We start from the raw sequence: 22,415 nt of genomic DNA, 5'->3' as shown, positions 1-22,415 counted from the left end.
TTAGGAAAAAGAAGAAAGGAAAAGAATACTCTTATAATGCTGCTATTGTACACAAACTCAAAAAGTAAATGGGGAATCTAAAACTAGTTTTTCATAGAAGAAGAAGTTTCAGCACAAAAATGATCGCGATAAGCAATACCCTTTTCCTGATATCTAACATTATCTCAAATATTGAGAAAATGTAAAAAGAATTCACAATGGAGACAAAACTGAAGTATTAAATTAGGCACACTCGACCATACGTGATTTAAGGATACGCAGGTTGTTCTTAATTATATGATCCATCCAATGTACATGTTGACTCCATTTGTTTTATGGGTTGTCCACATGTAAGCAAAGACATTATTCGTCCCGAGGTGCATTCTCTATGGCCTTTTTCTTTTCTCAATTAAACATTTTCTAACTTAATTTAACTAACAAAGAAAAAAGAAATAGTTGCATGTGCTCAGAATGCCCTGCAGTATCTCTCCGTGTATAATCTGAAAAACAGAAATGTAAGTAGAGATTCTAAATTTGAGCTCTGGTTTTTATCTTTGATCTTATTTGCAAAGAAAATTCAACCAGTTTCAGTTGGTCTCGGTTATGTGGCAATCTGTTAGCTTCATGTTTAGGCTTGAATTATTTGTGTATCCACTCGATCTTTTCACATCTAATGTGTTCAAACTGTCGGTGCGTGAATTTAGTTCTAGAATTCTATGTTCAAGACATTCATTATTTATTAAAAAAACAACAAACATATTAATCCAATCAGAAGTGAAATGATTAGTGTTCATAATAGTAAATATTTGATTACCGCTGTCCTGATTTAACTATTTTCTAAATGATTAACAACTGTGTTAACTTGTAGCTTTCCTGCCTTCAATTCTTTCGAAACAAAAAAGAGAAGAAAGAAGAAAAGTTTGACAGGTTATAAGTTTTCGTTCAAAGCATAACACCTTTCGCACCCTTCCAAACTGAGCCATGGCCCTGAAAACAAGGGTCTCCGTTCAATTCCACTTTATAATCTTAAAGCATAGCACTTGATGAGTACCAACTCCACTCTACCCCTCCAAATAATGCAAAGAATAAGATTTCTTTCTTAAAAAAAACAAGGCTTTGGAATATATAATAGTGATATTAGATATTGGATTTTAATTTAATATCAATAGAATAAAATACAAATAAAGCACAAAATTATATTTTAAAAAGGAAAAAATGACTATTTAATTTTTTATAACGATATAATATTTTTACTAAATGTTAATTAAAAAAAATTAAGTTGATATTTTTATTTATAAGAGTTAAGAAGAGATTTCAAATTTGAGTCAATTTATATTCTTTAATATTAAAACAGGAAAAATAAAAACTTACTATTTTATAAGATATAATTTATAATTCATTATGTTTCCAATAATTGAATATATTTAATATAAATAATTTTATATTTAGAAACTAATGATTTGATTCTTTAAAAAATTCTGTTTCCTATCTTTAAAGTGCATTCGAGCAAAAGAAAGAGAAAAACTTTATCTAAATTAAAAATAATATAAATCCAATAATAAGATATAAGAAAGTATACCCCTAATCATGTTGATTACAATTAAAATAGAATGCACGAAGGTGGGTTTATTTTTGTAAGCTATACATTCTCAATATGGACCTACATTATATCCAATAATTAAATACATGACAATGACAATGACAATGACATGCCCATCCAAGTTTGGAGGTATTAACAAGTGTTTCTAGAGGGATCTATCTGCTGTGTCTGCCAGTCAAGAAAGATTAAAGCTTTTATTATCAGATAGGAAGTGGAGGAGATTTTAGATTTGGAGAATTCTGCCATATCACCCTTTCTTACATGCAAATTAACATTAGTTTTCACTGTATGTTTCTCATAAAATTTAATGTTCTTATCAAAATGTTAATGGGTTTTAACATCACAATCTAATTGTTTTATACTGTTTAGTACCATTATCCAACCCTAGCAAATTGATAACAAGTTTTATAATTATGAAATAATTTTAGAAAGGCATTGGAAAACTCATAGATTTTTTTAAAACAAATTATGGAATTAGATAAAAACTTATCATCATATTCGAACTATTTGTTGCATGAATGAGTGATCTTACATTCATGTTTAATGTACCCGATAGGAGGGCAGAAAGCAAAAGGAAAGAAAAGAAAATGGGCATCTACACGACGCGTTTCACTCAGGGTCTGAATGTGAAAACTTTCCTTCTTATACGGTGCGTTTTCGATTCAAGCAAAATCTCAACGAAAGATGGTGCAACTAGCAACCATTGAAGCCAAGTCATCGTTTAGCTTCTATTGTATAATGTTTGACCTTCACTGGTCATGGAGAAGAAAGCATTTTGAAGCCATTTCCAAGGTATCAAATTCTTACCTCTCCTGTGCTATGGGTTTATCTTATTTGCTTAATTTTATTTTGGGTCTTGCTCCGTTTTCGTCTTTAGCTGAGCACTGAGGTGTTCAATGTAGCATATTATATGAGCTTGAGTTTCTATTCAAAATACAGTTTGAACTGTCATCTAATGTGTAATGATGGAGGAAGTAACCATTCTCCTGTGGGTTTCTTTTTTGAAAAAAAAAAAAAAAGTCTTCACGGGGTTCTTAAGTTTTGCTCAAGAGATGTTTGATAAAATGCTTAAAGGAATCACATTTTCATGGTTATAGGATTGTGGAATTGAATATTCATGAAGCTTGCTTTAAAAAAAAAGAATATTCATGAAGCTAAAACCGATTATGGGAACATTGGCTTGTGCTTTCACACCTAATTTACTATTATAGAAAAACAAAATTATGCTAATTATCAATTTGTGATTACACTGTTCTTTCAATGTAATTATTACATGATTTTGCATTTGAGTCTGCTATTTATATCAGCCGTGTCTGGTAAAGTTTCCTAAAGCATGACACCATAGGATGTTGCGTCTACCATCTCTGTAATTTACCTGCTTATGAACAAATTATCCACAATATTCATGCTAATTATTATGAACAATGGTTTATGCAAATTTTCTTTGATTCCTAACTACTCTATTATTATCTGAATGTATCATGTAATTAAACATTCGAGGCTGCTAGAATATCAAGAGGTTGCTACTTAAGCTTTTGGAAATTGTATTGAAATTTCCTATATCATTGATGCAAATTTCAAAATGGCTTTAGTGCTTTGTAGGTAATGGACGAATGAAATGCCCTTGCTCATTCTTCCAGATGGAGGAGCAATGCATTTTTAGAGAAATTCTCAAATTACAATATTGTGGGTTTTCCCGGTGGACATGAAGAGTTGTGCCATGTTTTACTTACGATGTTCTTTTCAATTATTTTCTTATCATCCCTACTTGGGTTTTCCTTCACATAGTTTGCAGTTATTTCTTCGAAGATTTTTGAGTATAGAACCCTCTTTCTCAAGCTCAACCAGTACTAGGCCATTTCCTGATTATTCCCCAAAGAAACCCAATGTTAAGGACTCTGAACTGGTCCATCAAATCTCAAATGCTGTAAAGTTAAGGCGCACTGAGCCCCTCTGCCGCATTCTTAAGCCCTATGAAACCAAATTAAGGTCTGACCACTTGATTTGGGTTCTTATGAACATCAAGGACAATTACGAATTGATCTTAGATTTCTTTAACTGGGCCTGCCTACGCAGAGACCCCAACCTTGAAGTCCGTTGCGTTGTTGTTCAAATTGCTGCAGCTTCAAAGGATCTTAAAATGGCGCGTGAAATTATTTGTGATTTTTGGGCAAAGCCAAATTTGGATATCAGTAATTCATTTACGCATTTTGTTGAGCGATTAATATACACTTATAAGGACTGGGGTTCAGATCCCCATGTATTTGATGTTTTCTTCCAAGTCCTTGTTGAAGCTGGTTTGCTGAATGAAGCAAGAAAGTTCTTCGACAAATTGTTGAATTATGGAGTGGCTCTTTCTGCTGGTTCTTGTAACTTATATCTCACATGCCTATCAAGCAAACGTGATATGCTTGGCATGGTGTTGAAGGTTTTTAGTGAATTTCCACAACTGGGTGTTTGTTGGAACACTGAATCATATAACATACTTATGAATTCTCTTTTTCGATTAGGTAAAATAAGGGAAGCTCATCATTTACTAATGAGAATGGAGTTCAAAGGCTGTATTCCTGATGTGGTAAGTTATACCACCATAATCGATGGGTATTGTCATGTTGGTGAACTGCAAAAGGTGGTGCAGCTTGTTAAAGAAATGCAATTGAAGGGATTGAAGCCAAACTTATATACCTACAGCAGCATTATTCTTCTTCTGTGTAAATCTGGTAAAGTTGTTGAAGGTGAGAAGGTCTTAAGGGAGATGATGAAAAGAGGAGTTTTTCCAGACCATGTGATATATACAACTCTAATTGATGGTTTCTGCAAGTTGGGGAATACTCAAGCTGCATATAAATTGTTTAGTGAAATGGAGGCTCGAGAAATTGTTCCTGATTCTATAGCATTTAGTGCTCTTATTTGTGGGCTTTCTGGAAGTGGAAAAGTGGTGGAGGCAGACAAACTCTTCAATGAAATGATTAAGAAAGGTTTTGAACCAGATGAGGTTACATATACAGCACTTATTGATGGTTATTGCAAGTTGGGCGAGATGAAGAAAGCGTTTTTCCTTCATAATCAGATGGTTCAAATCGGGCTCACTCCAAATGTCGTTACATACACTGCATTGGCTGATGGCCTCTGTAAATCTGGGGAGCTAGATACAGCAAATGAGCTTCTCCATGAGATGTGCAGAAAGGGCCTTCAGTTAAATATCTCTACTTACAACACAATTGTTAATGGCCTTTGTAAAGCTGGAAATATATTACAAGCCGTAAAACTGATGGAAGAAATGAAGGAGGCAGGGTTGCATCCTGATACCATCACTTACACCACATTAATGGATGCTTATTATAAGACAGGAGAGATGGTAAAGGCCCGTGAGCTTCTGCGAGAGATGCTGGATAGGGGGCTTCAACCTACAGTTGTTACATTCAATGTGCTCATGAATGGTTTATGTATGTCAGGTAAGCTGGAAGATGGTGAGAGGCTACTAAAATGGATGCTGGAGAAGGGCATAATGCCAAATGCGGCCACCTACAATTCTATTATGAAGCAGTACTGCATAAGAAACAATATGCGAATCTCAACTGAGATTTACAGGGGAATGTGTGCTCAAGGAGTGGTGCCTGATAGTAATACCTACAATATCTTAATAAAAGGGCACTGTAAAGCAAGGAATATGAAAGAGGCATGGTTTTTGCATAAAGAAATGGTTGAGAAGAGATTCAACCTGACAGCTAGTTCCTATAATGCTCTCATCAAGGGCTTTTTCAAGAGGAAGAAACTCTTGGAGGCACGCCAGCTTTTTGAAGAGATGAGAAGAGAAGGGTTGGTTGCAAGTGCAGAAATATACAATCTTTTCGTTGATATGAACTACGAAGAAGGGAACATGGAAACCACTCTTGAGCTTTGTGATGAAGCAATAGAAAAGTGTCTCTTGGACAAAGCTAGGAATGGAAACTGAGAGTATTTTATTTCTATTTCTTTTCCTACAAGATTGTGGTTTGATAATATTGTGGAAAGAAGTAGCAAATTTGGGATTGGATGGCAAGGAATGGTCGTCATTCTGACTGAGGAATTTCAGAATCACGGTACTGCTTTCCTTGTCTCTTCTTCTGTCTTTAATCTGCTAAATAGAAAGATTGATCACATAGTTCTGTAGCATGCTTGGTGTGCCTGCCAACAACTATTTTAGTCTTGAGTGGTGATGATATCAGTTCTGGTAGTGTCATTTACAGTTGTTCTTCAGTAAGTTAAATGATAAAATTTGCTTGGTGCTAAATTGGGATGGAATCTGAGATATTGAATAGGTTGATGAGGTTGTATGATTATTTTAGATTTGAAGTACCTTCTCCTTCACAGTTAGTAACCCTTTGTGCGATTCAGGTGGTCAATACAGATGTGATTCCCTTTGATACAATTCCACAAGGACCTTTGAAACTGATGAGGCTGAATTACCGTGGAGAACAACTGCCATGAGTACTCATCGTCTCTTAACAGCTCATTTTTCCAAACTTTCATCATCACAATCAAATGATAAAGGTATCTTGATCTCCGATCCTCCTGCTTCTGCAATTAATTGCTTATAGAATTTAATCCACTGTTTCTATGTATCTAATATCATCATCATCATTATTATCAGCACCATCATCATCTCCTTTGATAGTTCTATGTCTAACATTTTGAAGGGAAGTCCTTAAACATGTTCATCAGCCTTGTTCAAAACCAACGAATTAACTTGAGTAGATGCACCATTATGGGTTCTAACTTCTTAAATTTGTGGTAGATCTGGAAAGTGGAATCATGAAAGGCATTGTGGACCGAGTCCAATAATGACATTGAAGTGCCTTACACAACCATAATCTGTGGCCCAAGATGTCCGGAGTCAACTATCAAATGAGCTTCTACCAAGTTGTGGCTCTTGTAAGATGGTTTGTATCAGCTTGATTTCCCTCTCTATTAGGAAGTTGCCTCATATTATTGTGATATGGGTTCTCTAAGTATTTCTCATTATAAAAACCTGATGGATGCAGTAACTGAAATGGAAGGTTACTACTTAGTGTAAGAATTGAGACGTCCTTGTATTCTAATTCTTTGTCAAATCACTTATTCGTTATATATTGATTTTGGTTTCAAATGTTTCCTTGTGTCGCATGTTTTTCTAGGTTGCACAGTTGCTGTCCAATTGGACAGTCTAATGCTCAAGTTCTATTAATCTCGATAAATTCTGAAATATCTCTCTCGCTCTCAACTAAAAACAGAAGCTTCAAAAATGACAAAAGAAAAGAAAAAGGTATCCTGACCTTACAAGGACAAATAGTAATTTACTAATATTGAGCTAGAAATTTCTATGTAGGTTTAATCTGCCATATTATTTATAAATAAATTGAATTAAGTATTGATATGTGACATTATTTATCAAGTATTGTATTAATATTTATTGATTTATTTATTATTATTAATTATCTATGACCATTAACCGGCCAATACAAATATTATTAGTAGATAATATCACAGTTCACTGTTTAATTCAATCTGACGTTCTAAATTGATATTTATCTAAGACTTTTTTTTCATTTTGGCTTAATTTGTTTTATCTTTTCTTTACTGTACAACCATTTTTTGACCTGAAGTTGAATGAGAATTTACATAAAGAGAGAACAGCCGGTGCAAATTCACCATTTTTAATTGCTGTCGTTGACGTTTCAGTCGCCGTGGCTGACAGCTGTAGCACTACCCTCTCGTTCACGAAGCTTCTTTACCTTCAGATGATTTTGCATGTTTTATTTTTACGAATTGGAGCGTTTTGCTTGGAACTTGAAGCATGAACCAGAAAAAGAAAAAAAAACTAAGTTATATGATCTCATTAAAACAATAAGAAAGAATTAAAAAAAAAAAAAAAAATTGCACCAGCCGGGAATCGAACCCGGGTCTGTACCGTGGCAGGGTACTATTCTACCACTAGACCACTGGTGCTTCTATGCCTCGGATTTGTAGAGAACACTATCTATCATTAATTTCTTCGTAGAATAAAGTGATACAAAGATATTTAATTCATTATTCCTCATCAACATTTTGTTGACGAGAAAAGCTTAGTGAAACTGAAAATCAGATTAACCTATAACAATAATATTCTACAATAAAAGTATGAAAGTTACTAGAGCATGCCAACTCTAAAAAGTCCGAACAACAAATAAATGATGATACAGAACTAAATTTCTATTTTTTACAATGGTCCTTCTTAGATATCACATGATTCATTTTCACGTTATTTAATCAAAGAAAATACAAACTGTGTGCGCAAATTTAGACATTCAGTAATTTGACGGCTCTAAAATCTATTGTATACGAACACAAGACACAAACATTACTAGTTCAATCTAAAATCATTTTGGAATAAACTTGTTATTTATACAAAAACATGGGCTGAACTTAGGAGTGAGGTAGCCCAATTGGGTAACCCACTAAAGAAACTCCTCCTATAAGTTCTTCCATACAAAATTTTCAGAAAGATTTCATGAGGTTTTTTGTATTTTTTTTTTTCAAGAGATCAATAATAGAGTGGCACAAAAACTCTTATAATCTCAAGTCACATTATATTTTTAATAAATTTAGTATTTAATATTAAATATATTAACTAATTTTTTTTGTTTGAAGATAAAAGACCTCATTCTTATGATTTGCCTGAAGTTTTCATGAATGTTAAACCATTGTTGGGTGAACCTCACTTTTAGATACGGCGCGGCAGCCCATACTCTGCTGCACTGCCCATATGCAGCACCAGTCACTGGAGGATCTATTGCCAAATATCCACGAAGATTTAGTTGAATATTTTTTACTTAATGACTAGATAAGTAGAAGCAGTTTTTGTTGAGGTGGGTAACATTAAAACCTAAATCACGGAAGCATCAGCGGTCTAGGGGTCAGGTTATTCAGGGATATTTGACTTGTTTAGTTTGTGTTGGTGTGGGCACAAATAAAGCAATTTGGTATTTGCTGATACGATAGTAGAGATACTGATGATTCACCGTCTTCATATCTCGTAAACTAAAATATCATGATAAAGAAAACAATGAATACTGCAGAAAGAAAAAAAGAAAAAGAAGGTAAATATTAATAACAGGTCCACCAGAGGTTGGCTGCATTGCTGTTTCATTTTTATCCACACGACTGCAGATCGGCATTAAATGGAGACATGGCTCTTTCTTTTGATGTTAGTATAGTACCCACTTTTCTCTCAAGGAAGGCATATGCTCTCCTTGTCCCCTCCATCTCCGCCGCCCCTTGCATAATTGCATTGAGTTTTCTTCTAAAATCTACCCAAATCATTATTACAAAATATTTCCAAAAGGAAGAAGCTACTGTGGAATTTGCATCCGAGTCGATATTTTTTTCACCTCCTGCAACTTTACTTGCTGAAATCAAAATCTTTAGTCAAACTCCCTTCAGGACGGTCCATAAATGCCTTAAAGTTGTCATGCCATAAAAAGAGAAACCCAACGCTCTCCTTCATGTTCCACACGCACCAGCTAGGCAGTCACCTAACCTGTTTTCACACATCATCCCATATTCATACCAACTACCCTCTAGAACTTTCTCTCCATCCCTATATATAATTCTCTCTGCAGTCCCATTCTAAGCAAAAACTAGTAACAATGGCTAAGAGTGAGGTGAAGCTTCTTGGAGCATGGCCAAGTCCATTTGTTATGAGGCCAAGAATTGCCCTTAACATAAAGTCTGTCGATTATGAGTTTCTTGAGGAAACTTTTGGATCAAAAAGCCAACTCCTTCTCGAATCTAATCCTGTTCACAAGAAAATCCCAGTACTTATTCATGACGGTAAACCTATTTGTGAGTCTCTTATCATTGTTGAGTATATTGATGAAGCTTGGTCTAATCCTGCTCCTTCTATTCTTCCCTCTGATCCTTACGACCGCGCCATTGCAAGATTTTGGGGCGCCTATGTTGATGAGAAGGTATGTTCTGTCCTGTCTACTGTCTCCTCTTCTTAGTTGTTAATTTTATAAAGATATATTAAGATGTTGATTGGAGTTTCTTTCGTTCCTAATTAGCTTTGTGGCAATAGTTTATTTTTCTAAAATTGCTTTCATTAATTGGATTGTTTCCGAGTTTTGTCTTGTATTAATAAAAAGCTTATGTGATTGATCTCTGTAACAATATATATGCAGTGGTTTCCAAATTTGAAACTCATTTCAACAGCGGAAGGAGAGGAAAAAGAGAAGGCAATAGGGCAAATAGTAGAAGGGCTAAAGCTGCTAGAGGATGCATATGTGAAAAGTAGCAAAGGGAAGGCTTTCTTTGGAGGAGATGAAATTGGGTACCTTGACATTGCATTTGGTTGCTACTTGGGTTGGTTGAGAGCGACAGAGAAATTGAGTGAAGTGAAACTGCTAGATGAAGCAAAGACTCCTGGTCTTGTGAAATGGGCAGAGACCTTCTCTTCTCATCCTGCTGTGAAGGATGTCCTGCCGGAGACTGACAAACTTGTTGAGTTTGGAAAGTCTCTTTTCGCTAGACTTAGAGCCGCAAAATCCGGATCCTCATAAATAGTTCATTAGTATCCATATCATGCATTGTGATGTTTTGGCTTGCTTGCTAGCTACAAAAATTGACTCAAGTTGAATCATATGATACCTTGAGACCTTGCATATTACAGTAATAAATTTGAGTCGCTAAGAACTTCATTTTCTTGAATCGTTTATTTGTTTTTGGAGTTTGAGTTGAGTATAATGTTATATTCCAATTGAGGGTTACTTCCATCTCTTACACTATGATTACGACCACTAGCGGAATAGTTTCATAAACATTTATACAACCAATAGGATGATTAACCTATCTGTATTTTCGAGCAAATCATCCCATATACGCTAGGTTAATAAATTGAATAAAATCTCCCAAGGATCAAACCAATGCGGCAAGGAAATTAACTGGTTAATAATTTCACAATTTACACACAACATAGATATTTGTTTCTCCAAAAAGGCGAGAAGTAAAATGAACAGGCAGAGACAGCCAGTGATGCCATCACAGGCTCATAAACAAACAGTGGGAGCCGAAATCCATCAATAAGTAACTTTCGGAAGATCCAATTTGGATAAATCGACTGCCCATAATGAAAAAGATTCGTACGGGAAACAAAGACAGTGAGTCATAACGCGAACCGACATTGGTGTCCCCGATACACTTGTATGTCCTAATTCTCATGTAATAAAAAACAAAACACCGAAGCTGAAACTTGCTCAAAATTGCACTTTCAATTATAAGGGAGATTAGAAAAGAAAGTCGAGAGAGAAATGGAAGGAGATTTAAAATTAGACAGATGGGGATACCAAGTCAAGACTAACTCTGATGCTTGCATTTCTGTTATCAACTCTTATTACCATCAGGTTTTTTTTTTTCAATAATGTTTATTTGTCTCTATCAATTTTAGTTCACTAAAGAAAATGAAATTGTGATCTGGGTTTCTTTTCTTTTGCGTTTTTCTTAAAGGTGTTAAGCTATGGGAGAGAGAGGCGTGTGATTCTTGAAGCTCCTCTTCACGATCATGATTGCGTTTTAGCTAACATTTTAGCCGCTCATTTTCTCTGCTCTGGTGATTCTTCTCGAGCTGCTCCTTATATTCAGGCCGCAAAGTCTCGACTTGTTAGTTCTTTTTCTTCTTCTTTCCCTTCTTTGACTCTATATTCTTTTCTGAATCCTACATATCCGTATCTAGCTATTTTGGTGGGATTTATAATTGAAAGTGTTGTTTCAAAACAGGAAGAAGCTACCTTGTATGAGAAAGCGGTTTTTGATACTATTAGCTCTTTAATTTCTGATAATAGAGACGATGATGTTGCTGTCGAATGCCATGCTAAGGTAAAAGAGTTTGTTCTACTTGTATTTCTTTGCTCGTATGTTTTCACTCTTCTTAGTTCTTCTCAAACAATTGCAGTATGCTTCAAATGCTTCTTCATAGCTTGATTATCTCCTCTTGGATGTGTTGATTCTTTTGTGTTTTTGTTGATTTTATTTTTCTTCTACCGCAATTTTGAAGTTAATTACTTCTTAAATTCACTTATTTTGAAGAAAAGTAACTCTTAGATTTTAATGGATTAGAGCAAAAGTGAATGACATGGTGTTTAAAGTGTATTTTTCAGGTGGCCTGATTCTTCATTTGCAATTCTTTTTCTCTTCTTGCTATCTGGTGTTTTTGTGCAAAATTTGCAAATTGTATTTGATGTCTATTGTTTTTGCAGCTCTTGAATGACTACCCGAAAGATCTGGTTTCCCTCAAAAGGGCTCAAGTTCTTTGCTTCTACATGGGTAGACCTGACCTGTCTCTGGGCCTTGTTCAGCAGGTTTCCTCCTATCCAAGGAATTTAAAGGTTTATTTCATTATCAATTGAGTTTAATGAGAGCTTTGATTCCAATAGGTTCTATCCAAAAATGAACGAGAAGATTATATATATGGCTTGCTTGCTTTTCCTTTATTAGAGCTGGGACGAATATCTGAAGCTGAGAAAGCTGCAAGAAAGGGATGTGAGATAAACAAGCATGATTACTGGTCACAGCATGCTGTAAGTTCTACTCTTTTATTATGTGTCCATAAATTATATTTCTTCAACTTGTAAACTTTTATACTATTTTGTATTTCATGAAATTCTAAAAAATCTTGTAAAAGGCAGATCATCCATACTAATATGAATTCAAGTTGCCTAAACTTAGTACTATGCAAATGCAACTCAATATACCAATGAGCTTGATACAGAATTCCAAGTTTAGGAATTATTTTGATTAATTATCAGTTATGAAATCATGTTTTTGTTATAATTATTTATTTACTCCCCTTTAGGATTTTCTTTTAGGAATTCTATACTTGTTAGAAATATTTAAAAGTTATTTTACTATTATTATTATCTTAATATCTATTGGGTTAGTTTTCCTAGTAAGTATTGGTTTAGATTTTTCCCAATAACTTGCAGTCCTAATAGTGCTAGGATCAGTTTTAGATTCTCTACAAACCTAAGCTAGCTATTTTATTAGGTTATGTTATGATTCCAATAATTAAAAAGCTTTATGATTTTCTTTAGCTTTGTGCTTTACATTAGCTGTGTGCTTTGGTCTTAGTGTGTGTGTGCTGTACCTTAGTGGTTCTACATCAGAGCTCCTGTAACAACTGGCTACAGTTCTAATTATGGAGTCCTATGCACTGGGTGTTGATCCTTATGCAGGTGTGCCATGTTCTTCAGTATGAGTGCCGTTTTAAAGAAGCAGTAGATTTCATGGAAGATTGCTCATCGTCATGGAGTCCTTGTTCATCGTTTATGTATGTGTGACAACATGATTTAGACACGATGCTATTATAAAGTTATTGATTAATTTCTTGATACCTCGGGTGGTTTAATTACTTTGATCTACAGGCTGACACATAATTGGTGGCATGTAGCTCTCTGCTACCTGGAAGGTCATTCTTCTATGCAAAAAGTATTAGGAATTTATGATCATCATATCTGGAAGGAGTTGGAAAGAGACGGTGCAACCTCTCCAGAGGTATAGTATGTTATGTATATTTCTTCAAGATGAAGTAGAATTTTGCAGTATGAGACCTAACAATTTTTTGATTCAGGTATACCTGAATGCCTTGGGGTTGTTATTGCGTGTGTATGTGCAGGGTGAATTTGATGCCTTTAAGGACCGTCTGAAGATCTTAGCAGACAGAGTAAAAGATGAAGTAAGTTACTGAACACTATCTTCAAGAAAATAACCTTAAAAATTTAATTAAGCAATTAATGAATGACTTTCTGCCTATATAGAATTGAATTATTTCGAGTTATTGAATTTATAAGTTGTTTTACTAAATTTTGCTGAACATATTAGTAAAGTTTCAATATATTTTATTTGGGTGGTCAAACAGGCATTAAGAAATTTCGGTGGAGACTTCCTCATATTGTGCCCTTATGAACATTCTACAATTGGCCAGATCTTGGGTTTTTTTGGGTCAATGCCAAAAGAATGAATATATTTCTCAGAAGAACAATTACTTAAGAAAAAAGTAAAATCTGCTCAGGACAAAACAAAACTCAGCATGTAGTCTGAAAACACAACACTCAAAACCTATACAGCATGCCTATATACAAGAATCTAACTCATATCTGGTTTTGAAAATTAATTTTGACAGTTATAAATAGCTCAGAACCAGTACTATTATGGAATTTCAGCAAAATAACATCCTGACTTTCCTGCATACATTCCTAAGATTTTGGGTCTTACTCCGTTTATTATAGACATAAAAGGAAACTGACTTTTTCTAACTTGTGATCATCAGTTTTGTTTCGTAATGTTGTTTAATGACAATATGTAATTGTAAACTGTAACCGACATATAAATGCCTCGGAGGACCAGGATTAATGTAGACTGTATAATTATTTTGACTCTTTGGGAAATTGATTACTGTGGAACTATGTTTCTAGCAACATTTGCTTTGGCTCGGAATCAGTAGCAGAAAACATCCTTAATGTTAGGAGGACAGCTCAAGCATGTTTAGTGATACTCAGTAGCCTGCCTTAAAGAACCAAGCTATAAATAGATGTTTTATCTTCCAACACTTCCTATAATATATGCAGGCTTGGATTTAGCAAACACATTTTATCTGTTACCTTTTCTGTGTTAGCAGATAGCAAATATCCTTGATTATGTTTCACGTAGCTGCACCTAGCCAACAGTTTTATGTTGTTTAGTCATTTCCCTTGACAGACTATAGGATTCAAAAATCTTCAGTAAACAACTTAGCAACAAGCATATGGAGTAAACATTGCTTTTAAGATCAACATTTATCAGTGTTATTAAACATGAATCAAAGCACTAATTATTAATGTGAACTTTTTTCAGTGATGCATTTCCCTTGTCTTATGAGCAAATGATGAAATAATAATCTTGATGCCCAACTCTGATTGCTGTGTGATATTTATATCTACATTGTAATACTCAGGCAAACTGGTATTTAGAATGGCTCCTTGATGTGTTAATATTATGGGCCTTAGCTAAAACTGGTGAATTATCAAAAGCAGAAGACTTGCTCAACGGCTTGAAATCCAGGTAAAACCCTTGTTTCTTGGTTTATATATTTATTAGGTCGTTCAGTATGCCTTTGTTTACTGTGATTTTATCCTGTGTGTAGAATTTCTAAGATGAACAAGAAGAAGCAACAATTAATGCAGAGAGGAGTCCAGGTTTGTTCTGATTGCTGATTCCTTAGCCATTGTCATCACTGCTCAATTTTTGCATTTTCAAGTTAATACTTGATGAACTACATTTACATGCAACTCATCCACATCACATATCGCTGAATGTTGTCCTGGGATTTGCAAAGGCATGGCATTGACTACTTATTGGACAAATGATAGTATAATGTTAACCAGTATGGACTGGGTTTTCTTGTACCTTTCTTGCATTTATGCAGATGTCATCATACATTTTAGTTTGGTTTGATCAGTTGCTTTAACGTTAGCCTGGATATGCTGCCTTTGTTTTCTTACGTCATTTTTAAGAGGTTCAATTTCTAATTTGAATTTTAATCATGTTTCTGTTCTTGTTCCAAGCTTGCTGAAGCCTTGTACGAGTATGGAAGGGGCAACAACAAACAAGCACTGGATGTACTAGGCCCTGATTTTAATGCCTATGATTGTAAGGTATTATTATCAAGTTGATTCAGGTGTTCTAATCTGGCTACATTTGAATGTATTTTGTACTAGAAGATGTGATATCATACATCTTGCTAGATGATCGGAGCATCTGATGAGCAACTTGATGTGTTTAATGAAGTCTGGTACAGTATGTTGTTGAATACTGGACAAGCTACTAAGGGTATGATACTTCTTCTACTTTTGCAATTGAATTTATCAGTAGCTTCTTACTCTGAACTATTTTTGCTCAAACTGTAGCGATTGAAGCAATAGAGGAACAGATCAAGAAGAGAGAAGGAGCCCCTTTCATGTGGCGCTTGCTGGTATAGCTCTCTGCCTTGTTATATTGATGCTTTTGCTGGAAAAATATGTGCATGTCAGAAATATATATGAGTATGAAGTTAATTCTTACATATTTGCTTCAGGAAAAAGGCTATGCAATGACTGGTAGGCATGAAGCTAAAGTTGCTGGTGAGAAGGCCAAGGCATTAGAATCTGCATACTTCCTCTGAATGGGATGGATTCAGAGGAAGTATGCAGCTCAATCAATTTACTGTGTTACTCAGGCTAGCACTTAAAACTGGTGGAATCATCGCTGGCCTAAATAATATGGTGTTTCCTATAATGTATATAAATAAATTCAGCTCGATAAGACATTGGTAATTTCCGAATACCAGCATTACCTTTTAAATTTCACTTAACATATAATGTAAATGCAAATAATAATGATGGTAAGCATAGCATTCTGTAAAAGGCCTTTGCCTTTGTGAGTTAGCACAGTGGAAGTTGAATTCTTGTAGGCCTCATATTTATTCCATTTCAACAAAAGTGACGTTTTCTTGTATTGTATGGCACAAATCAGTTTACTGGTTCAGGCAGTCGCGCATCCTCAGTGCGGAAGAAGACAGATTAAGCAAGTCTGTTTTGTAATCAAGGTTCTGAGTTAATGGCCTTGATGCCATTTTCCTATCCTGACAATCCAATCTCAATCAACGGAATAGAGAGAAGTACAATAATGAGTGTGTTTTGTCAAAGTTTGGATAAAAGACAGTTGTGCCAGGAACCCAAAAGAAAAAAAGAAGGTGCAATCAATGTTCTTGCATTTGCTTTTTCTGTTGTTTTCTTTTTCCCTTTTTCTTATGGGGAGTAGGGGCAAAAGGGTTAGGGCATTTCCACAGTAGAGTAGAAGAAGAGTAATTGAGCATGAGGTATTTAAAGAAGAGTATTTAATGAGTGGACTTATTATTATAGGTGGTGATGAGTATTTTTTTTGAACATATATGTGATAATAATTGATAACGAACAATGAGCATGTTCTCATTTGCAACTGAAAGTAGATCCAAAGGGTAAACTATGTTCCCAAATCCCAATCATAATCCTCACTTTATTCCATAAACATGAGTGCTACTTTCATTTTTATTCAGTGCCAATGGCTTAGTATGCAGTGTGATGATGGGACTGGACTGGGTCTATCGTAAGAATACTGTGCAAGTAAACTTTTACCAAAATTGACGGAAACAAAACCACAAACTATGCTTTTCTTACCTCTCAATTGAAAAGAAATGTTATTATTTAGTAGCAGTAGTCACGCAGCCCTTGAGAAACAATTCAAACAGAAGACTTTGTGCATGTTTCGTCTACAGACAGACATGTGCTGCGCGTGCTAATATGAAAAAGGTTTTCTTAGCGCCGGCCATATTCGAATTCACAAGTAGGTAATAAGTTAGCACAGAGAGGATGTAAAGTTAGCATTAATAATTTGAGAGCAGTGAGTCAGAATGAAACAGTGGTAAGAAGTGACATTAGCAAAAGAAAAAGAAAAAAGTAAACAAGAACTGAAGAGTTGTAAATTCACAATGCAAAATCAAAATTGAAGCCAGCCAATGTGAAAGAGAAGTAGAAGAATACAATGTAGGGTTGGTTAAAGCGTAGCAAGCAGAAGAAGACAGATGAAATTTGACATTCTTCTAATTGTCAAAACAAAGCTTCTGTATGTATGTATCCGAACCAAACAAAAACATCTGACATCTGTCTCTCTTCCTCTCTCAGTCAACCAAAAACACACTAACTCATCAGTTTAATTTAAACCTCTGCTTCTCCTCTTCCATCCCCACACGCACACGTAACCCTCAATCAATCAATCATCCCTTCGCCACGTCACCTCCTGCTCCATTATTCATATTATTATTGCTATTGTTCGACCCGCGCAACCCACGCGTGCGGCTCCGAATCCGTTTTAATTCCTCCACTACTTCCTTTGCATCCGGCCTGTCATCTTTATCCGCCGCCACACACCGGAATGCCAGCTCCGCCACCGCTTCTATACCCTCATTCCCCCCCTCCCGCCCATCATTTATAAAAAGCGGGTCCACCACTTGATGCAGCTGACCCATTTGAATCTTCGATACTACCAAATCAGCCAGAGCCATTTCTCTCTTGTCTCTGCTCTGATCCACAGCTTTTAACCCCGAAATCAGCTCTAACAACACAACGCCGAAGCTATAAACATCGCTTTTCTCTGTTAATCGGAAAGACCGATGATAATCCGGGTCTAAATAACCGGGCGTACCTTGAGGACCGGTCCAAACATACCCAGAAGAAGAAGAAGAAGTGGAGGACGACGTATCAGAGGGAGAGAAAACTAACAGTCTTGAGAGACCAAAGTCGCCAACTTTAATTCTCATATCTTTCTCTACAAAAATATTCGAAGATGTAATATCCCTATGAACAATTGCTGGTTGTACAGCGAAATGCAAGTACTCTAAAGCTAAAGCTGTTTGCAATGCAATATCAAGCCTCACTTGCCATGTTAAGGAACGGTTCTTTAGGCCATGGAGATGGTCAAAGAGAGTACCATTAGGTACATAATCATATACTAAAAGTAATCCTCTTGGGTCACTGCAGTAACCATGTAGCTTAACAAGGTTTGGATGATCAATAGATGATAATATCAAGATTTCATTGCAGAATGATTTGGTCGAGAATGCAGCAGAATGGTGGTGTTTGTGAAGGTATTTTACAGCTACTATTCGACCGTCGTAGAGATGGCCCAAGTACACCGACCCAAACCCACCATCGCCGATTTTGCGTTTTGGGTCGAAGTGATTAGTGGAGATTTCCAGTTCATCATAGGTGAATACGGGTGGGAGTAGACTAGCTGAGCGATGGCGGTGAAGGAAGAGAATTGTTGGATCTTCTTCATTAGCTAATGATCTTATCCGTCTAGACCTGTAAATAGCTGCAATTACTAAAAGCACAAATAATAAACAAACTACTGCGAAAACCGAACACAGAATCGCGATTCTGTTAGCATCATCTTCGTGAATCCATTTAGGTGAGAAGCGAGTTTTGGATAAGAAACAAATAAATTGCTTTTCTGGGTCTGAAGAATTGAAGCCACAGATACCATTCTTGGATTTGCATTCTCTGCAGTTTGTAAAGTAAGAATCTTGAGATTCATCGTACTCGACATGGAGACCAAATGTTAAAATCTGGTTAACATATTCCAAAATGTCAGATTGGCAACCCTGTTGCGATGAGCGAAGACGATAAGACACGCAACCATGGAGGAGCTGAACTGGGTTCTTGATGAGTCGGCATTCCCATGGACAATGGCTACAATTTGGGAGATTTGGAACTGAGCAAGATCGAACTACAGAGAGACGAGAGCAGTCAGATTCAGAGAATTTAAATGGTGAACCAGAAAGATCGATGGAGTGGGTAGGAATAGAAAAGGCAGAGCAATTGGTGCGAGTGTGAGTTGTTGTCGCTGTTGTTGTAAATGAGTGAGGTTGGGGAGACAGGGTGAGAGATGATGAGTTGGGTTCAAAGCTTAAAAGAGAAAAAGAAACGTTGTTAATGGAGATGATAGAGTAAGGAGAAGAGCATTTCAGTTGAAAAGAAGGGTGACCACAGCCAGGTGATACAGAGAAAGGAAAAGGCGGTGTGGATGTGAATGGAGGACATGAAGATCTGGAAAATGCATTTGGTGTTAAAGTACAAGAATGCCCAACAGCAACGAGCAAATAAAAGAAAATGAAAGAAAGAAGGGACTTTGATGGTGGCATTGATGCAAAAGTTTTAGAGAGAAACTATACAGCCAGACATGAGAGGGAAAAAGATAGCATCTTGATTCATGATCTAAAGAGTGTAATTTAGGAGGTCTCTTCTGGGCACCTACCTAGGTTCCTGGAGTTGCAAAGGAAGACAGGGAAAGAAAGGGGTCACGTGAAGGGAGGAAGAGTGAAGACAAAAACAACTCGAAACAGGTGAAGAGGAAGGTGGGTCAGTGTTTATGGCCTTGAAACAAAAAAGAAAAAGAAAAGAAAAAGAGGACAGTGGAAATATAAATAGGTACTGCTTTTCTTTTACTTTTATGTAATGGAAATGAAAATGGATTGCTTCAGGAATTTTACATCACTCTGTTACTTTGGAGTTTGGAATATAAATTTTACATGAAAGCTACCGCCACAATAAGTCATAGGTTAGGTGACTCATTGGATTGGACTCCCGGGCCTTCTTTCAGAATCACTACGTTTTCTTATTTATTTCATACTATTTGCATAATGCACAAGGCTGGTTGTTTTCCGAACTACCACTTATTATTTTTATTATTTATTCATTTATAGTTCGATAAATACACTTAATAACAAAAATATTTTTTTATTTTCTAAAATAGATGGATAACTGTACGAATTTGACTTAAAAATTTTCTGAATACTTATAATGAAACAAGTTAAGAGGTCCTAAGAGTAATACATAAAAAAATCACTCGGATGATGTTTAAGTTAGTATATGAGTAATAGCTTGGATAAAATGTATAAAAAGTTGTAATTGCGGTACTCCATAAATAAGACTTGTTTAAAGGCGGAGTGTTCTTCTATTCTTTCGAAAGTCGTGGGTTAGACCATGTCTCTACTTTGATTATATAATTTCTTATCTATTTTTAGAATATATCGATCTCCTTATGTTATTATTCTTTCGCATGTGATAATTGCCTATTTGCTACTAATGGAGAGTCGTGTTACTTAACCTGTTTTAGAGATCCCTATATAGGCATAAATGTATCAAACGTCCCCCCCATTAAGTTTCGAGTTAAAAACTCGGTAATAGGAATTTGAGTATGAGCTTATTCTAACTGTCGAGATAATCCCATAAGTTTACATGATGGAAACATGAAAGTTTATCATAAGAATGATACGATCTTAAGTTATTTTTTTGCATAAATTTGCCTGGACTTTAGTCAAATTGGGCTTAAAATTCTAGACATTTCGGCCTTTTTTTTTTCCAAAAGACTTAGCAACATTAGCTTCTCTTTTAAAAAGCTTTAAGAGATCACCATCGAGCTCTTTTCTTTATGTAGCATTTAGAGATCGTTACCAAGCTCTTCTTTTTAAAGAGCATATTAAGAATAGAATCGAGCTCTTTTGTTAGAGAGCCCATGGAGATTATTAAAGAGCTCTTCTTTTTAGAGAATATATCAAAAATAGAATCGAGCTCTTCTTTTTAGAAAATATATAGAGATCACTACTAAACTTTTCTTTTTAGAGAGCATATGGATAATATAACTGAGCTTTTCTTTTTAGAAAGCACATGGAGATCATTACTGAGCTCTTCATTTTAGAGAGCATATAGATAATAAAATTGAGTTCTCATTTTAGAAAGCATATAAAAATTATTATCGAGCTCTTCTTTTTAGAGAGCAGATGGAGATCACTATCTAACTATTTTTTTTAGAGAGCATATGGATAGTATAACTGAGCTCTTCTTTGTTATCATTAACGACGAGTTATGCTCAAACACTTAATGATAATTATAATTGGTGAGCTAAGCTCAAATACTTTAATTATATTATAAAATGGTGAGCTATGCTCGCGCACTTCATTAATAATACAAAACGGCGAGCTATGCTCAAGCACTTCAGTAACATTGTAAATGACGAGCTATGCTCGTGCACTTCAATTAAATGGCGAGTTATGCTCGAGCACTTCAGTAACATTACAAATGGCGAGCTATGCTCGTGCACTTCAATTAAATGGCGAGCTATGCTCGAGCACTTCAGTAACATTGCAAATGGCGAGCTATGCTCGGCACTTCAATTAAATGGCGAGCTATGCTCGAACACTTCAGTAACATTGTAAATGGTGAGCTATGCTCATGCACTTTCTAGAATAATACAGATCTCCTTATATTATATTTCTTTGCCTGTGATAATTACTTATATGCTACTAATAGAGAATTGTTTACTTGTCTGCTACTAATGAAGAAATATTATCGAGCTCTTCATTTTAGAGAGCATATGGATAATATAATTGAGCTCTTCTTTTTAGATAGCATATAGAAATTATTACCGAGCTCTTCTTTTTAGAGAGTAGATGGAGATCACTACCTAGCTCTTCTTTTTAGAAAGCACATGGATAGTATAACTGAGCTCTTATTTGTCATCATTGACGACGAGTTATACTCAAATACTTGATGATAATTATAATTAGTGAGCTAAGCTCATGCACTTCAATTATATTGTAAAATGATGAGCCATGCTCGAGCACTTCAATAATATTGCAAAAATAGCAAGCTATGCTCAAACACTTCAATTAAATGATGATCTATACTCAAGCACTTCAATAATATTGCAAAATGGTGTGCTATGCTCAAGCACTTCAATTAAATGGCAAGCTATGCTCGAGCACTTCAGTAATATTGCAAATGGTGAGCTATGCTCATGCACTTCAATTAACTGGCGAGCTATGCTTAAGCACTTCAATTAAATGGCGAGCTATGCCCCAACACTTCAATAACATTATCAAATAGTGAGCTATGCTCAAGTACTTTAATTAAATGGCGAGCACTTTAATAACATTGCAAATGAGCTATATTCAAACACTTCAATTAAATAGCGAGCTATGCTCACTTGAGGATGGATTCATTACGAGTACTAAACTAAATTATTGAAAGTGTGTCCACATTCACCGTACCAATTGATACAGTCTGGAATAGGTCGGTAACTGTATGAATTTGATTTGGAGATTTCTTGGATACCTGCAATGAAACAAGTTAAGAGGTCCCAAGTGTGGTATCTGAGAAACCACTCTGATGCTTAAGTTGGCATATGAGTAATAACTTGGATAAGGTGTATAAAAGTTGTAATAGCGTTATCCCAC

At 35.5% G+C, this 22,415-nt stretch overlaps 3 protein-coding genes and 1 non-coding gene across 5 annotated transcripts; 2 read left to right on the top strand and 2 right to left on the bottom strand.

The window, feature by feature from the left end:
- Positions 1–3,171: 3,171 nt before the first annotated feature.
- On the top strand, positions 3,172–10,285 carry LOC8287045 (pentatricopeptide repeat-containing protein At1g05670, mitochondrial). The gene is made up of 3 exons (XM_025157521.2): positions 3,172–5,531; positions 9,187–9,546; positions 9,760–10,285. The coding sequence occupies exons 1-3, from the start codon at positions 3,285–3,287 to the stop codon at positions 10,135–10,137; spliced, it is 2,985 nt and encodes a 994-aa protein (XP_025013289.2). The 5' UTR covers positions 3,172–3,284; the 3' UTR covers positions 10,138–10,285.
- TRNAG-GCC lies at positions 7,476–7,546 on the bottom strand. Its single transcript has one exon. It is a non-coding gene; the product is annotated as a tRNA-Gly (tRNA).
- Positions 10,286–10,556: 271 nt separating the features above from the next.
- Positions 10,557–16,099, top strand: LOC8287044 (tetratricopeptide repeat protein 38). 2 transcript variants are annotated; one of them, XM_048375910.1, is made up of 14 exons: positions 10,557–10,977; positions 11,081–11,233; positions 11,351–11,449; positions 11,830–11,931; positions 12,007–12,150; positions 12,805–12,899; positions 12,994–13,123; positions 13,245–13,304; positions 14,562–14,668; positions 14,751–14,802; positions 15,172–15,261; positions 15,352–15,436; positions 15,514–15,578; positions 15,681–16,099. In XM_048375910.1, the coding sequence occupies exons 1-14, from the start codon at positions 10,885–10,887 to the stop codon at positions 15,765–15,767; spliced, it is 1,362 nt and encodes a 453-aa protein (XP_048231867.1). In that variant the 5' UTR covers positions 10,557–10,884; the 3' UTR covers positions 15,768–16,099. The 2 variants fall into 2 exon arrangements, with proteins under 2 accessions (XP_048231867.1, XP_048231863.1); XM_048375906.1 differs by having other exon boundaries at positions 10,567–10,977; positions 13,200–13,304.
- Positions 16,100–17,034: 935 nt separating this feature from the next.
- LOC8287043 (LEAF RUST 10 DISEASE-RESISTANCE LOCUS RECEPTOR-LIKE PROTEIN KINASE-like 1.5) lies at positions 17,035–19,668 on the bottom strand. The gene has a single exon (XM_002520118.4). The coding sequence runs from the start codon at positions 19,320–19,322 to the stop codon at positions 17,397–17,399; it is 1,926 nt and encodes a 641-aa protein (XP_002520164.2). The 5' UTR covers positions 19,323–19,668; the 3' UTR covers positions 17,035–17,396.
- Positions 19,669–22,415: the final 2,747 nt, after the last annotated feature.

Source organism: Ricinus communis, chromosome 1, assembly GCF_019578655.1.
Source record: "Ricinus communis isolate WT05 ecotype wild-type chromosome 1, ASM1957865v1, whole genome shotgun sequence".
NCBI lineage: Eukaryota > Viridiplantae > Streptophyta > Magnoliopsida > Malpighiales > Euphorbiaceae > Ricinus > Ricinus communis.
The sequence above is the reverse complement of the archived record's forward strand: the minus strand, read 5'-3'. Positions and strand labels throughout refer to the sequence as shown.